The following is a 12,156-nucleotide window of genomic DNA, read 5'->3' as shown; positions in this document are numbered from 1 at the left end:
CTATGGCTCTACATCTCTAATATCACTCCAAGAATTCTACATCACAATCAAAGGGCAACACAGTCGCAGCTTAGCATATTCCAACACATATCCCTCTGCAACTTCCAAAATCCCTCAGCATGGATTTACGAAGTGGAAATCATACTTGACTAATCTTCTGGAATTCTTTGAGGGTGTAACTAGGAAAATAGACAAGGGAGAGCCAGTGGATGTAGTGTACTAGTTGCTCTGAACTCACTGATTAGGTATCCTCGATGGTCGCTGCCACTAAAAACAACAAGCAGGCGATATGTATATGTATCAACCCTAGAGACCTAAATACTGCATTAAAGAGACCTTATCACCCCATGCGTATGGTGGAAGAGGTGGCTACACACATGGGCAAGGCTACAGTGTTCTCTGTGTTGGATGCCAAGAGCTCGTTCTCGCAAATTCCTCTTGGCAATCAATCAACTTTCAGCACAGTTTCTACTATGTTCACTACTTTTAGCACAGCCTTCGGATGCTACAGATTTCTGCGCATGCCGTTTGGCATCAATTCAGCCAACAAAGTATTCCAACGCTTGATGGAGCAGATTTTTGACAGGTATCCCTGCGCGATCATTGTGGATCATATTATCGTAGCGGGTAAAGACCTGCAGGAGCACGATGACAATCTGAAAAAGGTGCTCGACCACGCCAGGGAGGTAAACTTAAAACTCAACCCCAGTAAATGCAGGTTTTGAGTCAACCAAGATAACTATGTAGGTCATCTTTTCACCAGCATTGGCCTCAAAGCCAGCAGCCATTAGTGAAATGGCAGCGCAGATCAATGCTGCCAGTCTGCAAAGATTTTTAGACATGGTGAACTGCCTGGGCAGGTTTGTTCCACACTTCAGCGAGCTCTCAGCCCCGCTATGCCAGCTCACTAACAAGGACACTGTTTGGATGTGGCATGAACAGCAGCAGCGAGCTTTTGACACTTTTAAACAACAGATGTCGTGCCCACCCACTCTGATGTACTTCAATGTCAACAAGCCAGTCACGCTGACATGTGACGTCTCCCAGTACGGCCTCGGAGCGGCATGCTTCGAAGAATATCAGCTGATTGCTTATGCTTCAAAGACCATGATGGACACAGAGACGTGGTATGTGCAGACCGAGAAGGAGTTACTAACAGTTGTATTCGCATGTGTGAAGTTCAATTATTATATCTTTGGCAAAGCTGTGACAATTGAAACGGACCACCAACAACTGGTTTCCATCCTGAATAAACCCATACATGCTGCACCAGCCAGGCTGCAACAAATGATGTGCAGCTCCAGAAGTACGACATCACCCTAAACTACAAACGTAGGAAGGACATGTACCTGGCAGACACTCTGTCCCGTGCACCCAGGAAAACCGACGACAGGCATGCAGCCGAGAAGGACACATTGATATTAAGATGATTGACCACAGTTACCCCTCGGGTTTGGATACGTTGATTGCCCACACAGCTGAAGATAACACCTTACAGATACTCACATCACTCATTAAATGTGGATGGCCTAACAAGCAGCACTCACTTCCACTTTCAGTGCAGCCATACTTTCCCATCAAGTAATCGACAGGAATCTGGTACTGGTGATCGAGAACGGAGTTATTATGAAGGGCCACAAAGCAGTGGCTAGTCCCAGCTTCACTACAGCAGCATTACTCTCATGCCGTACATAGACGGCACCCTGGTTCAGAGACAACGGTGCAACAGGCCAAGAGCATGTTCTTCTGGCCAGCCATGTTGGACTATGTGCGACAGAGGATGCAGTCGTGTGTGGTATGTAACAGTCTAGCACTACACCAGCAGCAGCATCACCTGGTTCCTGATCTTCCGTGGACAACTCTGGCGACTGACCCCCTAGTCCTCACCTTTCACCCCACCAGCCGTCACATACAAAAAGTAATCCTCCGTCAGTTTCGCCACCTCCAACATGACCCCACAACTCGCCACATCTTCCCATCTCCCCCCATATCTGCCTTCCGCAAAGACCGCTCCCTCCATAACTCCCTTGTCAATTCTTCCCTTCCCTCTCGGTCCACCCCCTCCCCGGGCACTTTCCCTTGCAACCGCAAGAGATGCAACACTTGTCCCTTTACCTCCCCCCTCGACTCCGTTCAAGGACCCAAGCAATCGTTCCAGGTGCGACAGAGGTTTACCTGCATCTCTTCCAACCTCATCTATTGCGTCCGCTGCTCTAGATGTCAGCAGATCTATATCGGTGAGACCAAGCGGAGGTTGGGCGATCGTTTCGCCGAACACCTCCGCTCGGTCCGCAATAACCAAGCTGACCTCCCGGTGGCTCAGCACTTCAACTCCCCCTCCCACTCCGCCTCCGACCTCTCTGTCCTGGGTCTCCTCCATGGCCACAGCGAGCAGCACCGGAAATTGGAGGAACAGCCCCTCATATTCCGTTTGGGGAGTCTGCACCCCGGGGGCATGAACATCGAATTCTCCCAATTTTGTTAGTCCTTGCTGTCTCCTCCCCTTCCTTAGCCCCCCTGCTGTCTCCTCCCATCCCCCAGCCTTCTGGCTACTCCTCCTTTTCCCTTTCTTGTCCCCACCCACCCCCGCCCCCGATCAGTCTGAAGAAGGGTTTCGGCCCGAAACGTTGCCTATCTCCCTCGCTCCATAGATGCTGCTGCACCCGCTGAGTTTCTCCAGCTTTTTTGTGTAATCTGGCGACTGACATGCTGGTTTGAGATTGATTTGTTCCGCGCTGCCTCATCAGCGGCAGTTATTTAGACACTTGTCAGTTCACTGTGCCCCTCTCTCCCTCATGTCAGACAATGCAGGACAATTTATGCCAAAGCTTCGAGGACTTAACCCAACGCTGAGATTTCAAACATGTCACCAGCAGCCCAGAATATCTGCAATCGAACGGTTTAGTGGAAAGAGCCGTTCGAAGTGCGAAACAGGTGATGGAAAAATCTAAAAGAGCGGGGTCTGATGTCTTCCTGGACCTCCTCAACTTAAGCAATGTTTCACGGGACGCAGCGTTAGGTTCACCCGCACAACGCTTAATGTCCAGACAAACCCGCACTACCTTTCCAGTAGCTAAGCAACTGCTACAACCTCAGGTTCGTGATGCACACGCAGTCCAGGCCCAACTACAACACAAATGGCAAGTTCAAAAATCGTATTACGACCAAACCAGCTGTCCCCTCTCCCCTTTGTCTCCCGGTCAAACGGTCTGCCTACAAACACAGAAAGGACATGACCATGTAGGCGTAGTGGCAGAAACCAGCCTGGAGCCACGTTCCTATCTAGTCCGTTCCGAAGGAGGAATTTATATGCATAATAGAAAACATATACTGCCGGTGTGCGAACCAAGACCATCGCGGCAATTCTCGTATGGCTACGTCAGTGTTCCAGACTTTGAGTCAAAGACTAATGGCGAGACTGTGGGTTCAAACCGCAATGGCTCCCCAATGGCCAAAGAGCCACCTGCACTATTGGTGAAATTACCTATTAGACTGCCGGTGTAGTCACCCGTGTAGTCTCCTGCAAACACTGTTGAACCACCACCTGATATGATGTCACCCATCCCTCTGGCAGAGGGCCTGGACTGTACAAGTATAAGACGGGTTTGTCTGCCTTACCCTAGATACAAAGACTGTATTAAATACTAATTACAGGTTTCCATTACTTTTTTTTTTTTTTGTTTATTTTATTAGAAGTTAATACAGTACAAAACAGTACAGTGGAACCTGATTTTAGGTGCCAACTATGTAATACCGTAATCCATTCTATGTACAACCTCTAGTTTTATGTTATGAGAAGGAAGTAAGCAAGACAAGAAAAAGAAAACAATAGAAAGAGGAAAAAGTAGAAAAATAGATGGCAGAGAGTAGAAAAACGTGAAGTGTGTATATAAAAAATAAAAAAGAAAGAGAGAAAGTGGAAAGTAAAAATAGAAGAGAAGGCCCCTTAAAAGAGAATTTTTCAAATCTGTATTCGGAGATGTAGATCTATCCGCGTCATGAACTGAAATCAGCAATCTTTACGGTACCGCTGCATCACATGATTCCAAAAAGTCGATGAAAGGAGACCAACTCCTTAAGAATTGGTCAGATTTATCTATTAGTCGGAGTCTCATTTCTTCAAGGCGTGCTATGTCCATCATATTCCTAATCCACATTTTAACAGTTGGTATGGTTGTATTTTTTCCAAAATTTAAGTATCAATTTCTTTCCAATTATTAACTCATAATTTAAAAAAACATTTTGATCTTTATTTAAATTGGTATCTTCTCCTATTATTCCAAATATAATCCATTCCGTTTTGGGTTCTATTCTTGACTTGAAAAGCTTTGTAAATATATCAAATATATCACTCCAAAATGTATTCAACTTTGTACATCCTACAAATGAATGTGTTATATTAGCGTTTTGAAACAAACATTTATCGCATCTGGGAGAGACATTTGGATAAAATTTATTCAACCTCGTTTTTGAATAATATAGTCTATGTAATAATTTGAATTGAATAAAATTATGTCTTGCATTAATAGAGCAGTTATGTGTATTCATCAAATACTTTTCCCATCTATCCTTCGAGATCTTTATCATTAGCTCGTGTTTCCAATCTTCCTTTAGTGCTTCTGTTGAGGGTGATTCTCTATTTAATATATTATTATAAAAGTATGATATTAATTTTTGTGAATCAGCCTTAATATTCATTGCTTCTTCTAAAGGGTCTAAAAATATAGTTTGAAATCTATGTGTATATTTCTTCATAAAGTCACATACCTGTATATATTTAAAATATTGATTATCCTTCAATTTAAATTTAAATTTTAATTGTTGAAATGATAACAGTTTGCCCACCATACATATCCCCTACTTTCCTAATCCCCAGTCTATCCCATTGTTGATATGTGTTGTCGATGAGAGAAGGTTTGAATGCGGGGTTGTTCAATAGTGGGGTTAGTACTGATAAATTATTTAATTTCAAGGATACTTTTATTTGTTTCCAAATTCTTATTATATTGTGAATAATTGGGTTCTTCTTATATATTATACTATTCAATTTTATCGGTGAGAGCAGGATCGTTCCTATATCGTGCGGATAGCACTCCTCTTTCTCCATTCTTATCCACTCCAACTGCTGAGTGGAACTATCCAGCCAGTACATTATGTTCTTAATATGCACTGCCCAGTAGGTAATGATAAACCCCCAACTTCTTTAGATTTGCACAAATGCTTTCGTTGAATTCTATGTGTTCTGTAGTCCCATATAAAATTAGTGATAGTGGAATCTAGTTTTTTGAAAAAATATTTTGGAATATATATTGGGATCGCTTGAAACAAATATATTAATTGTGGTAAGAAAGTCATTTTGATAGCGTTAATTCTACCTATCAATGAGAGCGGAAGCGTTTTCCAAAATTTAATCGTATCATTCAGTTTATTTAATTGTGGTATAAAATTGGCACTAAATAATGATTTGTGTCTTCTCGTAATTTGAATACCCAGATACTTGAATTTTTCTGTTACAATTTTGAAGGGGAATTTTAGTAAGTGTCTCGAATCCTGTGGTTTTAAAGACATAATTTCGCTTTTATTCCAATTTATTCTATATCCTGAAAAAGATCCGAATTCCTCAATTAGTGTTAATAAGGTGGGTATACTCGTTTGTGTATTAGTAATATATAGAAGGATATCATCGGCATATAATGAAATTTTATTCTTTGAGTCCTTAGTGTTATATCCGTGAATATTCGGGTGATTTCTAATCTTTTCGGCCAGCGGTTCTATCATAAGATACCCTTGCCTATTACCCCTTGATAAGTAAAATTTTGGAGATAGCGTATTGTTAGTTAATATTCTTGCCGTAGGTCTATCGTAAAGTAGTTTAATCCATCTAATAAAATTCTCTCCCATATTAAATTTTTGGAGTACCTTGTATAAATACTGCCATTCTACTTGATCAAATGCCTTCTCTGCATCCAGCGTGACAACTGAAATATCTTCATTGTCCTCATTGTGAGAGTACATTATATTGAAAAGCCTTCTTAAATTATTAAATGATTGTCTTTTGGGTATAAATCCCGTTTGATCTGTATTTATTAAATTGTTAATATAATTATTTAGCCTTCTAGCTAGAATCTTTGCTAAAATGTTCTGATCCGTATTTAGAAGTGAAATAGCTCTATAAGAACCCGGTTCATCTAAATCTTTATCTTTTTTTGGTATAAGCGTTATTGTTGCTTCTGCTAGGGTTTCTGGTAGTTTATTTTCAGTATAAGCCTGCACGTATAAATTGAATAATCTTGGTACGATTGACTCCTGAAATCTTTTATAAAATTCATTACTAAAACCGTCTGGTCCTGGGGTCTTCCCATTTTTCAGTGAGTTTATTATTTGTTTTATTTCTTCACTAGTAATCCGTGCTCCTAATTGCTCTTGTTCGAAACTATCCAATTTTGGGAACTTGCAATTATCTAAAAAATGTGTAATTTTACTTACATCTGTCTTTATTTTAGATGTATATAAATTATGATAAAATTGGGCAAACCTCTTATTAATATCCTTAGGCAATGTTAGAAACTCACCCTTATCCGATTTAATTTTAGTAATAGTTTTTTCCTTTTCTCGTTGCTTCAGTTGCCTCGCAAGTAGTTTATGTGGCTTATCCCCAAATTCGAAGTGTGCTTGTTTTGTAATTTGGAATAATCTTATTACTCTAGCCGATAGTATTCTATTGACTTTATATTTCAATAAAGTTATCTTATTATGTTTATTTATGGTTGGGTCAGTTGCATTGTCCAGTTCTAGTAATTTTATTTTCTGTTCTATCCGCTGAAGTTCTCTTTTATTTTCCTTATTTTGAAAACTTTGGTAAGAGATTATTATAACACCGCGAATATATGCCTTGAAGGTTTCCCATAATAGCGGTGCAGAAATACCCGGCGTGTCATTTATTTCGAAAAAAGGTTTTGTTTGTTCTTTTATATACTCATAACCCTGCTGGTTATTTAATATGTGTGCATTGAACCTCCAAAAAGGTTTTATACTCGGCATTCCCTCAATTTTAAGTATAAAAGTCAATGGTGAGTGATCAGAAATAATACTATTATGATATGATGGTTTATTCGTATACGGGATCAATTTTGTGTCCAATAAGAAATAGTCAATTCGCGAATAAGTTTTGTGAACTGATGAATAAAATGAGTATTCCCTACCACTTGGATTTGCTATTCTCCAAACATCAGCTATGTTATTATTTTTTATATAAGTATTTAAAAATTCACAGGTCTTAGTTTTAACAAGATGCTTCCCTAGCTTTATTGATTTATCTAAGTATGGGTCTATAACACAGTTGAAATCTCCCCCCATTATTATATTTGAAAATTATGCTCTGCGATTAAATCTATTATTTTCCTAAAGAATTGTGGGTTATCAAAATTAGGCGCGTAAATATTTATCATAGATAATGGTGTATAGTACATTTCTCCCGTGACTATAACATATCTTCCCTCTTATCCGATATGGATTTCTTTAATTTAAAAGGTATGCCCTTCCGAATTATAATGGCCGTGCCTCTTGCTTTAGAGGTGAATGAGGAGTAATAGGTTTGACCTATCCAATTTGCCCTTAATCTGATCTGAGTTTGTTGTTTCAAATGTGTCTCTTGTAGGAAAGCAATATCCATATTTAATGATTTTAATTGTGCCAGAATTTTACCCCTCTTAATTGGCTCATTCGCACCTCTGATGTTCCAACTACAGAAGGTGAGACCTCCGATATTTATTCGACTATTATCTTGCATTGGCTATTATTACCAGACTGTATGATTCATGTGATGCAGCCAAGTACCTCAGAATCCCGAATCCAGAGTTGTCCTTCATAATTTCTACAGTAGTTCTACATCTCCTGACACTATTAAACATAATTAAGGGAAAGAGAAAAACATAAAATAAAGTGTACATAAAAATGATTGAGTCATACAACACATAATTGTGAATAAACAAAAAAAGTGAATGTAATTTATCAAAAAAGCGATAAATTACAAAAAAGCCACCTAAGGTAGCTAGATTTGTTTTTAAATTGACCTCCGTCGATGAGATTATGCACTGGGCCTTATCCCCCTATTAGAATTTGACCCAACGTTAGTCGGTTCCCTCTAATTGTTACCAAAATTATCATATCAGGTCATCGCTGAACAGTTTAAAATAGAATAAAATAAAAGGGAAGGTAGAAGATTTGGATTAAAATAAAAGTAATTATGGGTTAAAGTACCTCTTCAAAATTATACTTTTCATTTACCTGTATGTTAGTTAATTCATTATTAGTATTTAGTATTTAAAATATATGTCTAACCTCCCCCACCCTTCCTGCTATATAGTTAATTGTGTTAGTATAGGACATTACGCCTTTAACGTTGGTTGAGTTTATTGCGCGTAATTGGATAATGGGTCATATAGTGTGGAACAGATGCCTCATATCATGGCCATTTCAAAAGGAGACGGTCTCATAGTTCTCCGTGCTGAAGGGTTTGGTGATGAGCTTGCGACCTTGAGCTTTCATATGTGCTTTCAGTTCAGAAGTTTAATTCGGCCTGTGTTATTAAACAGCACATTCTTGCCAGATAAGCCTGTCTGGTAACCGTCTGAAGCGTTCTAGTGTCTTGGAACAGAAAAAACAAAGTTCCACAGATAAAATGGCTATTATTCTGTTCCTCCTTGAATTTTGTTTAAAATCTCCTGGGCGTATTTGCAAGCAGAGTCCAGGTCCGTGAATGAGCGTTGCTTGCCCTTAAACGTAATTAGCATTTTTGCTGGATAGATCACGCCATAACGAACTTCAGAATGTCCATATAAAATACTGCTTGCCCTTTTAAACTCGCGTCTTTTTGCCAGAATTTCCCGAGGATAATCCCTGTAGAATCTTACGATATTATCAGCGAATGTAAGAAGGTTATCTTCTTTAATAGAGTTTCCACAGTTGAAATATCTAGGAACTTTACAATAATTTGCCTTGGTGTAGCATTATCATGTTTTTGGAAGCGACCCACTCGATGAGCCAGATCTATCTTTGGTTTTTCAGGAAGTTTGAAAACATCTTTAAGTAGCTTAGTAATAAAATCACGCATTTGAAGGCCGTGTTCAGCACCCTCTTTAACTCCTACTATTCTCAGATTTTGCCTCCTTGACCTGGCCTCTACATCTTGACATTTCTCATTCAGTTTATTCGTTAACTCCCAATTCGTATCGTGTTGTTTTTTCAGACCTGTTATTTCTTGGCTCATCTGTACCATCTCACCCTCCATTTCATCCATCAATTTTTCCGTGTCTGTTAATTGCTTCAGTAGAGTGTCATGTTTGTTGTTATAATCTTTCCGCATACTTTCCATTTCCTTCGCTGTCCTGGACTCCAAATCTTTAAACTGCTGGTTCAGGGCTACATAAAGCTCTTTTACTTCGCCGCAGCTATTATCAATTTTCTTAGAAAGATTGCCCTCCATAGTGGAGAAGTTATTCTGAATTGTAGAATTCATTTTGGCAAATTGCTTCTGAAGATCTTTAGTAATGTCTTTAATAATATTAGCTCTTACCGTTTCTTCCCAGCTTTTCATTTCTTTCTCCTTTGTATCACTTCTCGCAGCCATATCGCTTGTAGGTTGAGGTTGAGGTTGTTGAGGTTCCAGCTCCTCTTCCAAACTTTCAAACGTGGGTTCAGGGGTGGTTTCAAGCTCATCCAGAGCTTTTTGGAGCTGGAAACTGATTGTAGTCTTCTTGGGTCCTCTCTGACCTCTTCTCTTTCTCATCCAGTTTTTACGATAAGATCGTTTTAAATCCCCAATCCACCAGTACCGTTTGATGGAGTCAGTACCCTTGACGTTCAGCAAACCTGATAAGAATGTTTAACTCGATCCTGTCATGGGAGTCGACTTTAAACACGATTTGTCTGGAGGAGAGCTCAGTGCAGCTGCCTTCACTGCTTCATAGCAGCCACCGGAAGTGAGGTTTCCATTACTGAGGCCACATTGTATTCCTCCTTATTCATATCCTTCACGGTTTAGTTGCGATTTGAAAAGCACTGTATCTTCCTACTGTACATTAGCAGTTTCAATTGTATGCTTATTTAGTTGCATGATTTATTATATTTAAGAAGGAGGATGTAGATGACCTGATCCAGGTTATGTTTTACTGCATACTACTGTACACTCAAACAGCGATCTGGTTAAGTGTCTCATATATTATCTATCCTGCCAGTCCATCCTCTAGTTACATTCCTCATTCAGCTTGAGCTCATAACACCTATGTATTTGAGCTCTGTGGGCTTTCTTAATAAACAACTTAGAATCCAAAATAACTGGATCCTGAGTTATTCCACATTCTCAATGGGATCTTACCGTCGGCACTGACAAAGTGTGAGGCGAAATTGGCGCTGACGTCATTGTGCACTCGGCACTTGTACGAGCCACAGTCCGACACTCTCAGCTCTTTAATGAGCAGCATACTGCCATCATTGCTCACTTCGAAATGGGAATTGTTCACCAACGACACACCGTCTTTCGCCCATTCAGTGTAGATGTTTTGAATATCTCGCATAAAGCAGATCAGCTGAACACTATCCATGATATAGTTAGGTTTCTGATATATCCTTGGGGTACTCAGCAGCTCTGTCAGAAAGTAACAACACAAAATTGGTCAAACCTAATCTGTGTTCAGATAGCTAATTATATTTATATCAGCTCTCGCTCATATAATTCATCCTCATCTCCTTTCTAAAGTTATGTCCTTTTATTCTGAGTCTGTGACTACTGGTACTCGACTGTCTTTACTGGAAACATCCTCTCCACATCCGCTCTATCTTTCTTTATCCTTTCATTATCCGGTAGTTGTCAATGAGACTCCCCATCCTCCTCAACTCCAGCAAGTACAGGCCCAGTGCCGACAAACACACATCATATGTTAACCCAATCATAGAAACATACACATAGAAACATAAAAAATAGGTGCAGGAGTAGGCCGTTCGGCCCTTCGAACCTGCACCGCCATTCAATATGATCATGGCTGATCATCCAACTCAGTATCCTGTACCTGCCTTCTCTCCATACTCCCTGATCCATTTAGCCACAAGGGCCACATCTAACTCCCTCTTAAATATAGCCAATTCAATTCAATTCAATTTAATTGTCATTTGGACCCCTTGAGGTCCAAACGAAATGCCGTTTCTGCAGCCATACATTACACACAAATAGACCCAAGACACAACATAATTTACATTTTACATAAACATCCATCACATCGCTGTGATGGAAGGCCAAAAAAACTTATATCTCCACTGCACTCTCCCCCCCCGATGTCAGAGTCAAAGTCAAAGCCCCCGGCTGGCGATGGCGATTGGCCCGCGGCCATTAAAGCCACTCCGGGCGGTGCAAGGTCGCACACCGGGTCTTGGTGTTAAAGCCCCCGGCGTGCGCTCGCAGAGTCCCGCAGCCATTCCAAGCCGCGCGGGGCGGTGATGTCAGGCCCCGCTAGAGGAGCTCTTCAACCCCGCAACTCGGGCGGGAGAAGTCGCCATTGCAGGAGCCCTGAAAAGCGATCTCCCTCCAGGGACCCGCGGGCTCCCGGTGCCGCCGTCCGCCAAACCCGCAGTTGCAGCCTCCGATTCCCCGGAGATCGGGCCGCAGCAGCAGCAGCGCTCCACCACCGCTCCACACGCTCCGGACTCGGCCAGCTCCGCGACGAGGTGAGTCGGCACCAGAGTCCCCGGTCTTCTCCTGTTGGAGGCCGCTCCACATTGCAGCCCCAACGACAACAGAGCCCCGACAAAGAAAAGGTCGGGTCTCCCGTGCAGGGAGAGATTTAAAAAAGTTACCCCCTCCCTCCCACCCCCCCCCCCCCCCCATGACACCACCACACCCAACAAAAATAACAAAAACTACATAAAAAACATAGACCAAAAATAATAAAAACGCGGACTGCCGGGCCGTTGCTCCGCGAACATGTACCTTCTGTGGCAGAGAATCCAGAGATTCTGGCAGTCCCCCTGGTTTCCTCAACAGATAATTCGCAAACCTCCTCTGACCCCTCCCACCCCCTCACTATCTGTGGTCGAAAACCTATCATTATTCCCTCTAGTTCTCTTGAACTGAATTATATTGCTTGGCCTTGCACAAAATTCTTC

General features: G+C 41.2%; 1 protein-coding gene across 1 annotated transcript in view; it reads right to left on the bottom strand.

Moving 5' to 3' along the window:
- Nucleotides 1-12,156, bottom strand: part of LOC129693483 (uncharacterized) — a 79,410-nt gene that overhangs the window by 47,555 nt on the left and 19,699 nt on the right. Inside the window, exon 4 of the mRNA XM_055630292.1 lies at nucleotides 10,376-10,645. Coding sequence (XP_055486267.1) covers nucleotides 10,376-10,645 — 270 coding nt within the window. The remainder of the gene's footprint in view (nucleotides 1-10,375; nucleotides 10,646-12,156) is intronic.

This window comes from Leucoraja erinacea, unplaced genomic scaffold (assembly GCF_028641065.1).
Source record: "Leucoraja erinacea ecotype New England unplaced genomic scaffold, Leri_hhj_1 Leri_310S, whole genome shotgun sequence".
Classification (NCBI taxonomy): Eukaryota; Metazoa; Chordata; class Chondrichthyes; order Rajiformes; family Rajidae; genus Leucoraja; species Leucoraja erinaceus.
This window is presented reverse-complemented; position numbering and strand designations above follow the sequence as displayed.